The sequence below is a fragment of the Sesamum indicum genome, linkage group LG10, assembly GCF_000512975.1.
Source record: "Sesamum indicum cultivar Zhongzhi No. 13 linkage group LG10, S_indicum_v1.0, whole genome shotgun sequence".
NCBI lineage: Eukaryota > Viridiplantae > Streptophyta > Magnoliopsida > Lamiales > Pedaliaceae > Sesamum > Sesamum indicum.
Window position 1 is genome coordinate 16,219,979 of NC_026154.1, and position 17,787 is coordinate 16,237,765.

Here is a 17,787-nt window from a genome sequence, read left to right on the forward strand (position 1 = left end):
TGAACGGAACGGTGATGAGATGCCTAAAGCCATCACGGATCTTCTCCATCATGATCATCAGAGTTCTTCTGCCACCGATTTGAACACGGAAAGGGATCGTTTCATCAGGAATTTCGACACCAAGGCTAATGTTATAATATATCACAGCCACGATGATCATCATCATGATCATAATTCGAAAGATCAGAGGCGTCCGATGTGGATGGTCTGAAGTAAATAATGTAAGAACAAAAACTCGTGAACAATATTTACATTTTGTGTCCGAGGTTTGAACTTGAGCTTCATAATGCAATACTTTAGCAGTTCTTCCTCGCGTTTAAATTTGTTGAGGCTTCTGTGTTTATATATATATATATAGCTCTATATATTTTTACTGCCTTTATATATATATATATATATTATTTTGAATATCTAGTTTTTGAATTATGAGAATATTAATTAATTATTGTTGATTAATTGCCGCTAAAGCTCTAAATAAAATTGCGTTTATAGTCCAAAAGATCTTTTTCTCTTCTTATATATATGAATTAAGTATGAAAATATCAAAATAATCTCGATTATTCTAAAATATTAATATTAAATTATTTTTCTCTCCAACAGTTTAGTCTTTTAGATGAGATGGTCAATTTATTTCAGTTCCAGAATCAGGCCAAATTAAAAATCCTGAATTTGAATCTTATAGTCACCTATTTATAAGAAGAAAAAAAAAAATTTCACGTGCATCACAATGTAAATATGAATGCAAATGTGATATGATTCATAGTAGCTGACATTCTTTAGCCAGATCGATGTAAAAATAGGTCGAGGGTAAGGAGCAACAACAACTCTTATGCTGCATTTGAATTGAAGGATTTGAAATTCATAATTTCAAACACTTAATAACAAATTATTTGAATATATTTGGACTTTGGATAATTCTAAATGTAAAGGATTTGAAATCCTTTCTATTTTAATTTTGTACTAAGTTTTAATGAATATGGATGGATTTCAAATTCCTTTTAAATGGAGTTATTTGAAATCCTTTCTCAAAATTTTTCGTCAAATCCAAATACAACTTTATATTATTTGCGAAATATTTGTATGCAAAATATAACAAGTATACCTACATACAATTTTTATTTTATTTTTTTAATCTAAATCAGTTTGGTCGAATCAAATCAATCACACAACAAGTGTTATAGACTTGTCGATGACACTTATCATGCCAATAATTACTTTTCTTGAACTGCACATCAATCACACTATAAATATATTACACTTATTATAAAATTAATTTAAATATAACCAAATTCAATTTGTGTTAGAATTTTTGATACATACCTAAGGTAAGAAAAAGGACAAGTCGTGATGCAAACCTACACCTAATGTGGGCTGTTCTGTAGTGAAAATTAATGATGGGTTAGTTGTAAGGAGTTTCAAACTTTGAATTTGGACACTTACTTGAATCATTATGATAATCTGGTTGTTAGTGCTACAGTCCATAATTGTGTCTAATTTCTTTAAATTAAAATATTATTTTTATAAAGTATGATAAATGAAGTGTTTTATAATTTTAAAAAAATAGATAACTTATGAAAAATTTGAGATAAGTATGTGAACTTTAACAGATTTAAATAATAATTTAAAAAAAAAAAAAAAAAAACAAAAACACTGAGAGGTAGTTTTGTTAGAGGCCAATTAGTAATTAGCCCACATCTTATCCTATTAGAACAGGCCCAGCAGATCAGCCCAATCTGTGTTTGGGCTAATTAGTCCATGCAGGCCCAGATTCGTTCACTTGACAAGAAACGACATCGCGGAGCGCTTGTGGAATCCGCTGCGGCTGGACTTTCGTACAATATCACGTCGCGAGTTGTCTCACTCAGTAGTAAAAATATTTAAAAATGGATCAGGTTATTAATATAACGAAAATGGCAAACCAATATATAATATATTGACAGTTAAAAAATAATATGAATAATTTAAAATAAACAATTATATTAAAATAAATATTTAAATATTTAATTGATATTTTAAAATTTGGTGTTTCAATGTGACGAATTGCCATTGTGAGTGGCAATGTTTTTTGGTCGATCTACATGTGTTATGTCTTTATACCTTTTTGTTTTTAATTTGAAATAAATATAATGAAATTTAAATTAATTATGTAACAAGTATTTTATATTTAATTTTATTAATTATATAATATAAATAATCATATTTTATATTTTATTACTCAACTTACATAGAATATGGAGGGATGAAATGAGACAAATGAGTGAGTCTTTAAAACTCAGATTGTCAGTTTCTGTAGTTGTGCTCAGTCCACAGCAAACAATAGACAATACCAACCATTTGAATTACTGCAATAATAAATGATTAAGACAAGAACATCAACTGTCAATCAGATTTAGACATGATTATTGCTTATCAACAACATAATCACAACCCTCAATCTACCCAACTCTAAACTTATTGAATTTCATTCAATCTAAAGTTTAAATACATCTAATAAGATCAATAGCCTAAATTTATTTCAATCAAATCAAGAATTTAGATTAAAATTTTTTATATTTTACATTAAATATATTTATATAAAAATTTTAATTAAAAATATATGTACAATATATATATATATATAACAAAAATTATATATATATATATATATATATATAAAGAGAGAGAGGGGGGTTGAAGGGCGGGAGGCCAGCAATGGGAAGAGGGAAAGGGAAGGTTCAGTGATAGAATAGGGGGTATGAAAACGGGAGCGACGATGGGTTTTAGAGGAATGGATAAATGTATAATTATATTATTCTAAAAAAATCAATCAATCAATACATCAATATAATTTTTAATAATAATCATAACAATCAAATTTAAAAGATCCCCTTGAAAAGTATGAATTTTTTTAAAAAAATTTTAATAAAATTCATACAAATAGGGATAAATAATCACATATTCAGTAGGATCCGAATCCATAATCTCATACTTATCACGGGAGGCTCGTCATGCTTAATCACTATGCAACTAATATCTCGTTGGTTCTTCACGTGATAATTGTGGTAACAAAAATACCAAAAAATCTTCTTTAAATTGAAAATTTAAAATGATAGATTTTAATTTTTTTAAATGGAATTATTTAAATTGTTTCTCTAAGTTCTTCTTTTAAATAAAAATCCATCAATTCAGAATCACCCTAAAATTTTGAAATATCTAAATGAAAACAAAGTGTATCCCAAATCTTTATATTATATTAATTAAGCCTCCACCCATCATACTATAATTAATAACTAATGATTGTACTGAATTGTCATGAAAAACATGAACTTTTTCTCTATAAATAGCAACTAAACTTGTGCATTTGTAAGAATTCAAATCCATAAAGAGATTCCAATTTCTTCACTGAAAAGACTATCATGAGATCTCAATACATTCTAGTGGGGCTCTTCTCTCTTGCCTTGGTATGCATCACTCATCCCTCCCTCTTCAACTCTGCAAATCCATTTCATTATTCTTTTCTTCTCCCAAATGAAATTTAATTTAGATGACAAAATTAATATTTTTATGACAAAAGATGTCGTGAATTTGAATCCCATCAATATATGGGTATTAGTCTACTTTAAGATATATATATATATATATTCTGTATTTTTTTGTATAGCCTTTTATTGATTTCTTTTTTGCCGAACCTGAACAAATTATAAAATAAGTTTAATACGTTTATCATGTGATTAGTATATAATTTAGAAAAAAATAACAAATTTATCACACTTGTTCTGTCATTGATCTGGTTGGACCTCTGACTTAGAATTTTTCCTTTTTATGATGATATATACATATGTGTGTGGGTACTAATTATGAGTTGTTGTGAGGTGTAGTGTGTGAGTGCAAGAAAAGATCAAGGGGAATACTGGCAAGGTGTAGTGAAGGATGAGGCAATGGCTGTATTAGTTGAAGGCCTTGTGGATGCGAGTAAAGTTACTTCTCATGTCCACACCAAGAAGAGTGAGTGTTCAGGCTTTCATGCCAAACCCGAGCACAAGCACTCTTTCGTCAAAGACTTTGAGCCGAGGCCAAGTGCCACAGCTTATGTCGATGCTGTCAAGCAGACACATGAGAACTCTTTTGTGAGAACATTTGAGCCAAGGCCTAGTGCAACTGCTTATGCTAATGATCTCAACCCTAAAGATGAGAAATCTTACAAGAATGACTTTGAACCAAGACCAAATGTTTCAGCCTACAACGATGATGTGAAACCGGAAGATGAAAAGTCTTTTGTTAAGGACTTTGAGCCGAGACCTAATGTCTCTGCCTACAACGATGATGTCAAACCGGAAGATGAAAAGTCTTTTGTTAAGGACTTTGAGCCGAGACCTAATGTTTCTGCCTATAACGATGATGTCAAACCGGAAGATGAAAAGTCTTTTGTTAAGGACTTTGAGCCGAGACCTAATGTCTCTGCCTACAATGATGATGTCAAACCAGAAAACAAGAAATCTTTTGTTAAGGATTTCGAGCCGAGGCCTAATGTTTCAGCCTATAATGATGATGTCAAATCAGAAGACAAGAAATCTTTTGTTAAGGATTTTGAGCCGAGACCTAACGTCTCATCCTACAATGATGATGCTGTTGGTGTGGGGGCAGAGAAGGCCTTCGACAGAGATTTCGAGCCCCAGCCAAATGTTTCAGTTTATGAGCAGTAGAAAGTGAGTGTGAAATGCAATAGCTGCATTTGATGAATAAAGTTGGGTATGTTGTCTGTCTATGTATAATACTTGAAACTGTCCAACTCTGAGTTACTTCAAATTGTAATGTGAAAGTTTATGCATTCCACTTAATACAACTATTGTATGGCCTGAAATCTGTATCTAATCCAACTAAAATTTTAATAAAATATAGGCAGTCCAAAAATAAGAATTTGGAGGAAAACCCACACACACACACAGTGCAACAATCAAGTTTCAAAGTTTAGAGTAAAAGATTATGATTATACACTAATATTAGGATAAGCATTAACAAAAAGGGTAAATCATAACAGTACGTTTTTTTTTTTTTTAGATTTGACATGATTATGAAAGTCCATTATTATTTGAAAAATTACAAATATCCCCTGATATTTAATGAAATTATATATGTACTCCCTAGATGGGGCATAAAATTGTCAATTTTATTCTTACTAAAAAAAATTGTAAAAAAAGTAGATGGACTGGATGAAAATTTTTAAAAAAAATATAAAAAAACTTATTCACTTAATTCATAAAAAAATAAATAAAATTATAGTTCTTAAACCGTAAGGACATTTTAGTCAGTTCGACACAAGAAATAAATGAAAACCTAACAGATTGGACTAATTGTTAGAAGGCCATTAAAATCATACGTATAAATAAATTTTTCAAACAAGGAGTGAGTATTCATTATGTCAAATCTCAGGAGCGATTGTAATTTACCCTAACAAAATTATGATATATGGATATTTGGATAAATATATCAACAAATTTCCATCTAACCATGTTTTTATTTTCCTTTTTTTTGAACCTTTGTAAATTGATTTTAAAAAAATGCTTTAAAATCCAATTTAGTGAAGCTCATGACGAAATTACGTAAACAGAGTATCTCGACTCGAGTCTCGAATTTTATAATTTTCAACCGGATAGATATATGATCTGATTTCGCATTTAATATTATCTATGAAATTAATTAATGGGGGTTGGAAGCATCATTATCAATGTAATTTTAAAAAAATTACATTTAATATCTCTGAAGTTTGTTTCTATCTAACAAATAAGTCCCTCGTTGATAAAAAATCATTGAATTTGCTGATATTAACAAAAAAAGGCTGAATAAGAATTGATATTTACCCTCAATTTGACTTATTATTAACGTATTGCAGGTCAATAATTTTTTTCGAATTAAAATACTCATATAACGGTGAAAATATATCTCTTCACATGCATTAATGCGTAAAAGACGTATGAGAAAAATTTGATAATAAATATATTTATTTAACCTGCAATAAGTTAGTAATAAGTCAATCCATGGTAAATATACATTTTCTTTTTGATATTTTTGTTAATATAAGCAAATTTAATGAATTTTGACAATCGGGAGAACTTATTTATTAGATGAAAACAAAAACTTTAAGAGTACTAAATATAATTTTTTAAATCATAAAAAAATTTATATATAATTATATAAAATTTCAAAAGAGGGGAGTGTAATTATGTGTATCCCATATATTAATCATAATTTCCCTTTGTGATATATAAATGCATAAAATTGCCAATGGGGCGTGTGTGTGTGTGTAACAACCAACTGGCAAACAAGGGCTCCTCTTTGGATGATATTGCAGTATAAAGAAACCATGAATCTTGAGACATCAACTTGCAGTATTTTTTATTTTCTTTTGATTTGGTATTTTTTTAATATATATATATATATATATATTTAGAGTAGAATACAACGGATTTTTATGGAATTTTTTCATAATTATAGATGCATTTATATTATTTAGAAATTATGAATATCTCTTCAGATAGGGATGTAATTGCAATAAAATATAATTCTTGAATTACAATTATTGGGTATAAAATATTTAACTTGCCCAACTCACATAATCACGATTAGATAAATTGGATTGGAACTATGAGTTCCACCCATATTGCCACCCCTACTCTTATCCCATACAATAAAGTAACAAGGCCCAAGGGTTTAAGGTACTTAAAAAGTAAGGATAAATTTCATTAAGACCTCCTAAAATTATGCCAAATTACAAAAATATCCCTATATTTGACAAAATTATAACTCCACCCCCTGAAGGATGTTAGTATAATGTTTTTCAAAAAATGTTTTGTATAAATTTTATCTTTGAATATAGGGTATAGTTATACTTACAACTATAACTACAAAGAGTGTAGCTATAATTTTATAAAAAAAAAAAATGTACATTTTGACTTAAACTCAGAAGTATCAATGTAATTTACCCTTAAAGTAATGACTAATAAACTGCTTACCGAAGAATACTTGCAATTTTGTCAAATACTCAAATGAAAACAGTAGAGTATACATTGAAAGTGACCAAGCAAGCAAGTTCAACCAACAAGGACATGAATACGGTCCATAATACACACATTACTAGTATACAAATGTGAACTTAGAACAACATGGAGAACACAAGAATAATCAATTGTTTCTTGGTGCATCCCAGCAACTTTCCAATCATATAACTCTGTTCAACATTCGCATCCAGTTGACCTTTGCTGACTGCTGCTACCCACGTCGATTGTGTCGGGCAGGTATCTTCGCCAACATCAATAATGTCCCCAAGAAGAAAATGTCATAATCAAGAATTAGAGATTAGTGAAATATGAACTACCACAGTATCTATGGTGTTAATATGCATCTCAAACTTCAAGTGGAACTTCTTTATTCTCACTTTGCCTTGCCTGTTAACTATCAAAATCAACTTTAAAACAATACAAATGCAGAATTATATGATAGACATGCAAAATGACACAGTAGAGTGCCAGCATTATAAGCAACTAGATAGAGTATAGTTACGGTACAGATAATATACACATAACTATGACAAAGATCATAAAGGGGGTTACTCACATTTCTTCTTCTTCTCCACTCTTCAAGGCATTCTTTGCAATAACCTGAAATGCTTCCTCAACATTGGTACCTTCCTTGGCAGAGGTCTCAAAGTAAGGAATATTCCCCTTTGAGGCACACCAAGCCCGAGCCTTTTTCTCAGATACCTATGCAAACACAAACAAAGTGAAACAACATTCGTCAATCTCAAAGATAAGTTTACACCTTCAAGAACCAAAAATTGTGGTGAGCAACATGTAATACAACTAATATATATGCCACTGGGCCATGACCACCCCATCAACATATAACCCTCTGACACCATATTGCCCCAATTACAAGTATGACATCCCATCCTCATTGATAGGAAGGAGCTAGGTCAACAGATATAAAGGCTGAATTTCTAGAAGGCTGAAATACAACTATCATTTGTCAATTCATGTGTGGTACTGACAAATACATGTATATGATACAAACAAAAATTTCTATTCAAACATTGAGTAGATATGAAATCCAGATGGACAGTCCACAAGCTACACCCCAACCTTATTTGATTTATGAATGAAAATTTAGAGTTACAGAAAACATGAACTCAAACAAATAATAAAAAATTTATTTGTAAACATACTGTTGAAAATTTTGAATTTCAAAGTACAGGAAAAAATAAGGAAATCAAAACAAAGACATAAGAATAACAAATATTAGTAGACATATAGTGGTTACTTGCTATTTTACCAGACCAAAAATAAAAAAACACAATAATGGTATTGCTTTCACATTCCTTTAATTACTTGGACACCAGTAGAGATGGGTGATACCACTGTCTAATACCATACAGACCCCTTTATAGTAGCGCCACTGAATCATATGGAAGATAAGCCTTTTTTCCTTAATTTGTTTTGGTCGGTGTGTGTGTATAACTTTGTGCATGTCCTTTTCTTTGGGTGTAGGGGTGGAAGAACAAGATAGAAAAGACAAGTATGGAAGTGCACAAAGAAAGAGAGAGAGAGAGAGAGAGAGAGAGAGAGAGAGAGAGGAGATTAGATTACCACTCTACTATTTCCACCATCCACATCAACCTTGTTGCCAATCACAACAAATGGAAAATTTTCAGGATCTGATGGGCTAGCCTGCAGAAAAATTCCTCTTTCATTAGTTATTTTGCATTTTTCCAATTATGTGATAGAAAATAGAAAACACATAAGGATGACATGATCCTTTGTTCACTCAAAATGTCACCCACGGCAACCATTTATATTAAGCAACAGGCAACAGAATTCTAGGGGTTCAACCGAAACACTTGACAAGAAGTCTGCAAAATTTCAAGTTATGCTAACACATGAAAAACCCTGGTCCTTTGACCAAAATTACACTCCTGTCCCTCACAGAAGAACAGAACAGAAAAAGTCGGAGTTCAGTAAACCAATATTTTTGCCATTATCTGGGCAATAGGCATCATATATTATTCATACAGGATAACGAGGGGTTTGTAAATATTTTTATCATAAACAAAGCCAGATAAAATCTACTATCTTGTTGAAATAGATAAGAAAAAATGGCAAAAAAAATATCATGCTTATTTCAATTTGAGGGGAAAAAATAAAAACATAAATTGAACGGAGACATTCAAGACAAAAAAGTAAAATACACACCTGGATTAGGAACTCTTCTCTCCAATTGTTGAGATTGTCAAATGATTTCATCACATTGACATCATAGACAAGAACACAGCAATCAGCACCACGGTAGAAAGCAACCCCAAGACTTTGAAATCTTTCTTGGCCAGCAGTATCCCATATCTAATCAACCAAAGACTCATCTGAGGGCATGAGAAGCCCAAATATCGTACAAGTTCATGAGAAATACAACTAGAAACTAAGTCATTGACCTGAGTCGCTGGTGCATTAGAGGCGAACATAAATTTCATGTGTCATATGAGAAAATTGTGGAGCTCCCATTGAAGAATCCATAGAAAAAGCGAGCATTAAAGGGTTTCATTTTATCAAGAATCAGTTTTAACCCAAAAGGCCAAGCTTCCAGAGGGAAGAACAATTCCAAATGCAATAATTGTAGGTCACAGGGCTCGTGTTAACTATTGACAGCAACATTCCCATAAACTTCATTTGTTACTATTTCTTTAGTTACAAGAAGCAGAATTTAATTTTATGATGATGAAACAAATACCTCCCAGACTGACCTGTAAAGTGAAAAGGCGATCCTCAAACTGCACTTCCTTTGTCAGGAAATCCGCCCCAATTGTCGCCTTGTATTGGTTGCTAAACTTCTTATTTACATATCTTTAACAAACAGATCAAAGAAATATCAAACTTGTATCTAATTTTCATAATAGTAATCTACCTAAAGCTGAGCAATTATTTGAACAAATGAATGCGACTGAGGATACTGATTCATCAAGGAGGTCTTCCCCACCCTGAAAATCACAAACAAGACACATTTACCAAACACTCGTCAATCAAATGCAAGAAAGTTGTAAACAAACTTACATATGAAACAACAGGCTATGTATGGACCAGAATTGTAGTTTGCGAAACGCTAAACCACTTAATCCTAAAGGATAGCACGAAATAAATGCTTGTACAGTGTATAAACATAATTTTGCAATGCAATTTTGGTAAGTTGAACATTACTTCATCCCCCTTCTTCTTTGATGGTCCTACTTTCCAAGCACTTGCAAATTTGATACTCAATTTATTAGAGAGAAAATTCAACGAATTCCATGTTCTACAGAATTCACAAATCCCACCGGGTACACTAGAGTTCAGATCAGCCAGAATTGAATCCGTAAAACACCAAAACATAAAAAACTTGTGCCTCTAAACCTAGAAACTAAAGATCCACATTCAAACAAATCGAAAACTAAATATTCCATATAAAATCCGGTTTATTAACAAACAGAAAGAAGAAAAACTGACCCGCTATCGCCGAGGATGATAACCTTAAGGAGAGCTCTTCTGCGGGACGGCATCCTTTTCGGGTCCGGGTTGGGTAGTTGACCCGATCTCAGATTCCTCGACTGCGAAAAGCACAAAGGCGCCGGGCTTTCTCTCTCTCTCTCTCTCTCTCTCTACCTGTTCCCACAGAGGCGATCGAATTTGAGTTTCTGGACTTTGATTCGATTCCGATGCTCTTTCTCTCTCTATTTTCCTTTCGTTTCAACCGTTTCTCTCTCTAGACAGCATGGCAACGGATGTTTCTAGCTGGCGACTTGCTCTATTTTCTGTTCCCATCTGCACAAGTTCGTCCTGCTGGATTATTCTCTTTTTTAGTAATTTCTTTTTTTTAATTAAATCATATAATAAATAAATTATATTTATCATATAATTAATAAAAATAATTAATTATATAACACTTACAATAATCACAATAATTTTTAAGTTAATTCTTAAAAAATGTAAATAATTTTACAATATACATAAAATATCAATCGATGTTTGAATAACTAATTCTCGGAAAAAAAATTGTTCGTAAAAATAATTATCATTCTAAATGATAATATTATTTAAGAAAAAATAATTTTCAATGGCAGTTGCAAATCGAATAATCTGAATGAATTATAAAATTTATAAAGAAAAGAATTCTTAAATGTGGAATTAATAAATTATTTTCCAATCCTCTTTCCGAATTTTGTGGTGTTGGATTTTTTGAATGGTTATAATGTCTTCATATATAGTCTTGTAGTGTAATTATTCGAAAATATATCTTATATTTTTGGTCTTTCTTTTTCTTTTTAATTTTAACAAATTTAAATTTATTTATAGGTCCAAAATCATTGACACTTATTTGTTGCCTACTTTAATATATGTCAATGTCAATAAAACATTTTTGTCAAATATTTTCTTCTACAATAAATCATAGAAAAAATTAGAAATATAACTCTACTTATTTTAATTGGATTTTAATTTTATTTATTTAATATACATACATATATATTATATATTTGTACACACGACTTATATATTAAATAAAAATAAAATAAAATATGATTTAAAATAGAAAATTCAATTCTCCAATTAATTATTTTTCACTATATATATTTTATCGATTAAATAAGAATGGATCGAGGAGAATACAAGGTAGGATTCCTCCACCATAGCTTAAAAATGGCAACATTTTCGGTTGAAATATTGATGAAAATATTTAGCAGGAACACGAAAAAAGGGGGACGATAATGACATCTGTTAGGCCATTAATCTCAACGAGTTGGTCTAGTTAAGCATGACCGTTTACTCAATTCTTAAACATAATTGACCATATGTGGACGTCCCAAAAAAAGCAAAAATATCTACGGGGTTGTAATAAAATCAAATATTATTTCAATCCAAAAACAAAAAAGAAAAGAAAAAAACTAAAAATAGAAACCTCAGTTTAGTTTCCTTCTTTATAGGAGAATCATGGGATTAGGGCAATAGTTTCTTACGTTGAAACTATTATCATGCACTGTCTGTTTTTCCTCCTCATTTGAGAATCATCCCTGCCCTTTCTCCTAAAGGTATCATCATCATCTCCTCTTCTTCTCTCCTATTTTCTCCCTCATTTCCACCTCCCTCTTTGCTCCTGTATCATTACATATTTGTTGTGAGAGTACACACACTTATACATATATATATATATATAGTACAGTTTTTTAGCTATTTGAAAAGGAAAAAAAAAAAGGTTATTTATTATATTTGATTCATTTTTATATCGTTTTAAATTAATAATTATAAGAACGGAAAATATAGACGTATATACGTATGTATTGGGATCGTATTTGGATGCAGTTGGATTTTTTTTTATTTTAAATTGCTGGATGGATTTATATTTGAGTGTGTTGATGCATGTTGTATGATTGATGACTATTATTGTTATTTTTTTCATATGAAATGCATGGTAATTTGACTAATAACAGAAGGTAATTGAGGGGAGGTTGTTGAATGTTGTTACAACTTACGTGCAGGGTGATTTCTTGGGAGAGCGGCGGGGTGTTCGTGTATTGATTTGACAGTAGATCGATCGGGGTCGTATACATAGAGTATTGTCAAAAATGTCGTCGACGGATGGTTCTTTAGATTCTTCCTCTTCCTCGTCGGAATCTTCGCCGCCCCCGCCTTCCTCTACCTCGTCGGATTCTTCGCCGCCGCCGCCGCCTTCCTCGTCCGAGGCTTCACCAGTGCCGCCGGCGTCTGACGCATTGTCGGATGGTTCGTCGTCGACGCCTCCTTCACCTGACAGCTCATCAGATTCATCATCATCACCAGCTCCCAACTCACCATCACCAGATTCAGATTCCACACCTCCGCATTCAAAAAGCTCACCAGGGTCTAGCGACCACGACGGATCTTCAATATCACCACCAGCGTCGGAAAGGTCTGGCTCACATCATCATGGGGGTTCGGGCTCGACGCTGTCTCCGCCGGCTGATAAGGCGCTCCCTTCTGGGCGCCACAATGAACCGGCGATTAATAGCGATAAAGCTATTATAGCAGGAGCAGTCGCAGGGGTATTATTACTGCTCATAATTTTCATCGTTGCGTTGGTTTGCTGCATTAGAAGCAAGAAGCGCCGGCGTCAGCGTAATAATGGTTACTATGGAGACAACCCTCGTGGAAATCCAAGTACGTCACCCAATATCAAAATTCTTATTCAAATTATATTTTATCTGAAAAAAATTAATCACAAAATATGTGTTATCTTCATTCTCTAATTAAGAAATATTCTTATTTAAAATTGATCAAACCAAATAAATTATTTGATATTTTTTTTAATTGTATATCAATTATAGGATAAGTGTATTATACTTACATATAATTGATTCAAATTCGATCAAATTCAATTTTTATTAAAATTTTTCATTTGCTAAAAACAAACATAGAAAAAGAAACTACTCTATGTCCATGTGATTAATTTATATATTCATTTTTAGAGATTTCTTTATGAAAAAAGAAAGCATTGCTGATTTTCTTTTTTCAATTGATAATTGCTTTTTTATCCACAGACGGACCAAATGGGATGGGTGGTGGCGGCCAACCCCCAGGTGGGCATTTTTTTTATCGAGAGCATCATTTTTTTTTTATAAAATAATTAATATAATTAAAATTAAAGTAGTTGGTTAAAATTTTAAAGATAAATTAAAAGATTCTTTTAATATTTAAATACATTTTTAATTATGTAATTATAAATTTTTGATATTTTAATTCTATATCTTTTTTAATTTCTTGATTGAAGGACAAATTTTGTCAAAAAAATTTAAAATTGATGGAAAAGCGAAATATGCAAGCCAGCGTCATTTAAAATTTGAGGCTTTTGACCTTATTTGTTGTTTGTTGACATGATGTAGAGCTTTTGTCAGGAAAAAAAAAAATAACATGGTATAAGTTGTCACGTCGAATCTGGTAATATGAAATTGGAGGGAAATTTGCTAGCCAATTTTAGATTTTTGGGTTAAATGTTAAAAATGTATATAAATTTTTTTTACAATTCTGACAAAATAAAAGATTAAATTAATGCAAAAAATATATATAGTTACTGAACTAAAAATGCATTAAACCTTTTCTCAAAAAGTTTAGAATTTTACAATATTTTATTTTTCTACAAACTCTAGAACAGAAGATTTATCCAAGTTTTCAAACATTTTATAAAATTAGTTTAAAGAACTTATGATTTCATCCAAACACGTCCTAGGATTCTGCCGCTTCTGATTAAACTGAATAAAACAATGGAGGATGCGTTTTGATGCAGGTTACTACAACAACTGGCAGAACAATGGATACCCTGACGGCATGATGAAACTACCGCGGCCTCCTAGCAATGCTGGAGTGAGCTCCGAGCATGGCTGGATGGCAGGACCACCTCCACCTCCACCGATGATGAGCGGTGAGATGATGAGCTCCGGATTTTCTGGGCAGCATGGGCCTCCGATGCCGCCCCCACACCCAGCTATGGCCATCGGCTTCAACCAGAGCAACTTCACCTACAATGATTTGGCTATGGCAACTAGTAACTTCTCACAAGCAAACCTACTCGGGCAAGGAGGATTCGGATACGTTTACAAGGGAGTGCTGCACAATGGGAAAGAAGTTGCTGTGAAGAGCTTGAAAGCCAACAGCGGGCAGGGCGAGCGTGAGTTCCAAGCTGAGGTTGATATCATTAGTCGAGTTCATCATCGCCACTTGGTTTCCTTGGTTGGTTATTGCATTGCCGGATCTCAAAGGTTGTTAGTCTATGAGTTCGTGTCCAACGGAACCCTCGAGTATCACCTTTACGGTAATATTAAATTCTTACCAAAATCACGTCTGTTGTTCAAATAGACATTTTGAACTGAATTATGTAATGAACCTACTATTCTAATATCTCTCATTTACTATGTTTCATGTAGCAAAGGGTCGCCCACCTATGGATTGGCCTAGTAGGCTTAAAATTGCTTTGGGATCAGCCAAAGGATTTGCTTACCTTCATGAAGATTGTCATCCTCGCATTATCCACAGAGATATTAAAGCTGCTAATATTTTGCTTGATGAAAATTTTGAGGCGAAGGTAAAACACACATTTATAATCATTTTTCTTTTAATTTTATACTGATCACACGACAAATATATTATACATGACATATAATTAGTTTAGATTTGGTCAAACCCAATTCTGAATTAGAATTTACTATTCATACAATACAATGCACCATCCCTCTATCTCACATAGACAGAGTATAAAAAATAATTGTGTTGTTCTATTTTTCTTACTCTGAATTCATTCGAGTTTATTATATTCTAAAAAGTTACACTTATTGCAGGTGGCTGATTTTGGATTAGCTAAGCTTTCTTCGGACACCAACACCCATGTTTCGACTAGGATCATGGGGACATTTGGGTATGAACAACCAATATCTTTTTATTACTTGCAATTCTCACGGAATTAAACGAGGCATACTTAGTCAAATCAATTGCATTACATTCTAAACGAATGATCAATCACTGCGATAAATATAGCATGATTAATTTGATCTGATCAAATTTAAATAATGAACTTAGTTTAATTATTTTTTTAAAAAAATTAACGATCTGTCAAACGTAGGACAACTATTGATTAATCAACTTGGTATGCAGGTACTTGGCTCCCGAGTATGCATCAAGTGGGAAACTAACTGAGAAATCCGACGTATACTCATTCGGAATCGTGCTTTTGGAGCTTATAACCGGACGACGCCCTATTGATGTTAGCAGGGACGACGATGACGATACCTTAGTTGACTGGGTAAAAATCTTATTTTCTTTCCAAATTACATATCCTTAGAGGTGGTTAAAAATTAAATTTTGAGCAATCTCTTTTGATTAATACATGTGCACAGGCTAGGCCTATTTTGATGAGAGTTGTAGAGGGAGGAAGCTATGAAGAGTTAGTGGATCCAAAGCTAGAGAACAACTACGATCCCCAGGAGATGCTCCGTATGGTCACTTGTGCTGCCGCCTGTATTAGGCAATCTGCCAGGAGACGCCCTAAGATGAGCAAGGTATATATAATACGCGATTTATCACTTTTTTCTGAATTATGCCCCAAATTACACTACAAATATATTACACTTGGCATGTAATTAAATAAAATGCAGCTAAACCCAATTTTGGGTAGAATTTCCCATACTACCGCTACTCTTACTCAACATTAAAAGCCATAGCATGATCATGATGATGGTTGTTTGTGTATGTACAGATTGTGCGTGCCCTTGAGGGGGACGTCTCGCTAGACGATCTAAATGAGGGGACAAAGCCAGGGCATAGCGCAGTGCTGAGCACGAGCGGCAGCTCCCTTTCCGAATTGAACAAACTCAGGAAGGCCACTGGATTGTCCAGCCAAGAGTTCAGCAGCGGCGAGCATGGCCAAACGGGTGAATTTGTTAACAACAGCAGTGAACTTGGCCGGCCCAACCCCGCTAACCGCCCTTGAATATTCTTGAACCCAAAAAAAGAAAAATCACGTCCACGCTAGCAATAAAAAATGCAAATCATCATTATAATATATATGCCTACTTATCTAGGATGGTCGTCGTGAACATGATGATGAAATGCAAGTTATTTGTAGTTTCTACAGTTTTAAATAAAGTTTTGAACACATTATTGTATTTTTTTTTAATGATGTTTTCTTGGGGTTTGATTCTTACTCAATAAGTGAATAGTGTGTAATATGTTTTAGTTTGATGTGTTGGAGATTTTGGGAGGCATTGGGAAAATTTGTTTGGCTATATAGGAAATCGATTAATTATTAGGGTTTATGTTTTTATTGTAATTGAATCAGTGTACTTTAATTAACAATGGAAGTTATGCACTATGTACATTCTGAACATATATAAGTATGTACATATATACATTTGTATATGGAGTAAAGTATAACTGCATTTAGATATATCAGCCATTTCTGTTCATTTCCCACCATTGCATTTTCTTTCTTTCACGAACGAATCCATCTTATCAAACATCATTTTCCGAGCAAGGCATGAGCTACTCCCATCTAGCCAATCTTCGGTTTGAGTCTTCATCGATCGGGTGGATCTATATGCTCCGGGGTGGTGAGACGAGGTGTAGCGCAGTCTGGTCAGCGCATCTGTTTTGGGTACAGAGGGCCATAGGTTCGAATCGGACTTCTCTGCAAGTGGTTCGTACAGGTCCTTCCCGTACAGGTAGGCCTCCATCTGCATACGCCAAAACCCAAAGTCGGAACCATTGAACCGTTCGACTGGAAACTTTCCCTCCATCTTAACTCCTTGAACCAGGCTCTTGATACCAGTTGTTAGGAAATGGATCGGGTTAAGATGGATAACAGGTGGAATATGAAGGCGATAAAAGACACACGAATTTGTTAACCCAGTTTGGATATAAATCCTACGTCTGGGGGCGATACCAAGCCAGGAGAAAACACTCAAAGAGGAGGAAAATTGAGGAGTACAACACACACACACTTGTATGCAAGTCTTCACCACACGTGAAAGACAACACTCACCCTCGTCTCAACTCTTTCTTTTCTCTCTACTCTATTCTACTTTGCTCTATGAAACAATGCTAATAAGAGTAGTATATATAGCCATGACTTATCCTTTTTCCAACTCAACTTGGGAATTCTAAGTTGAATCAGGTTATCCTTTTCTTCTTCAAATCAATCTTCACAACTTAACACTGTCTTGATTTTCATCTCCATTCTTTCTGAGAGAACTGGATCGACCGGGAAAGAAAGTCT

The 17,787-nt window shown here is 33.0% G+C and overlaps 4 protein-coding genes across 5 annotated transcripts in view; 3 read left to right on the plus strand and 1 right to left on the minus strand.

Moving 5' to 3' along the window:
- Positions 1-376, plus strand: part of LOC110012722 — a gene marked incomplete in the record, with an annotated part of 688 nt that extends 312 nt beyond the window's left edge. The window contains 1 exon segment of the mRNA XM_020697445.1: positions 7-376. Coding sequence (XP_020553104.1) covers positions 7-211 — 205 coding nt within the window.
- On the plus strand, positions 3,345-4,840 carry LOC105172878 (organ-specific protein S2-like). Its single transcript, XM_011094475.2, has 2 exons — positions 3,345-3,440; positions 3,858-4,840. The coding sequence occupies exons 1-2, from the start codon at positions 3,396-3,398 to the stop codon at positions 4,680-4,682; spliced, it is 870 nt and encodes a 289-aa protein (XP_011092777.1). The 5' UTR covers positions 3,345-3,395; the 3' UTR covers positions 4,683-4,840.
- LOC105172879 (ras-related protein Rab7-like) lies at positions 6,983-10,822 on the minus strand. The gene is made up of 7 exons (XM_011094476.2): positions 10,503-10,822; positions 9,974-10,000; positions 9,767-9,866; positions 9,222-9,368; positions 8,619-8,699; positions 7,591-7,736; positions 6,983-7,275 (listed from the first exon to the last, which is right to left on the minus strand). The coding sequence occupies exons 1-7, from the start codon at positions 10,553-10,555 to the stop codon at positions 7,209-7,211; spliced, it is 621 nt and encodes a 206-aa protein (XP_011092778.1). The 5' UTR covers positions 10,556-10,822; the 3' UTR covers positions 6,983-7,208.
- LOC105172880 (proline-rich receptor-like protein kinase PERK7) lies at positions 11,936-16,903 on the plus strand. 2 transcript variants are annotated; one of them, XM_011094478.2, is made up of 9 exons: positions 11,938-12,079; positions 12,527-13,184; positions 13,565-13,603; positions 14,308-14,832; positions 14,945-15,102; positions 15,356-15,432; positions 15,669-15,816; positions 15,911-16,072; positions 16,270-16,903. In XM_011094478.2, exons 2-9 carry the CDS (start codon positions 12,614-12,616, stop codon positions 16,501-16,503), a joined length of 1,914 nt encoding a protein of 637 aa, XP_011092780.1. In that variant the 5' UTR covers positions 11,938-12,079; positions 12,527-12,613; the 3' UTR covers positions 16,504-16,903. The 2 variants fall into 2 exon arrangements, with proteins under 2 accessions (XP_011092781.1, XP_011092780.1); XM_011094479.2 differs by lacking the exon at positions 13,565-13,603 and having other exon boundaries at positions 11,936-12,079.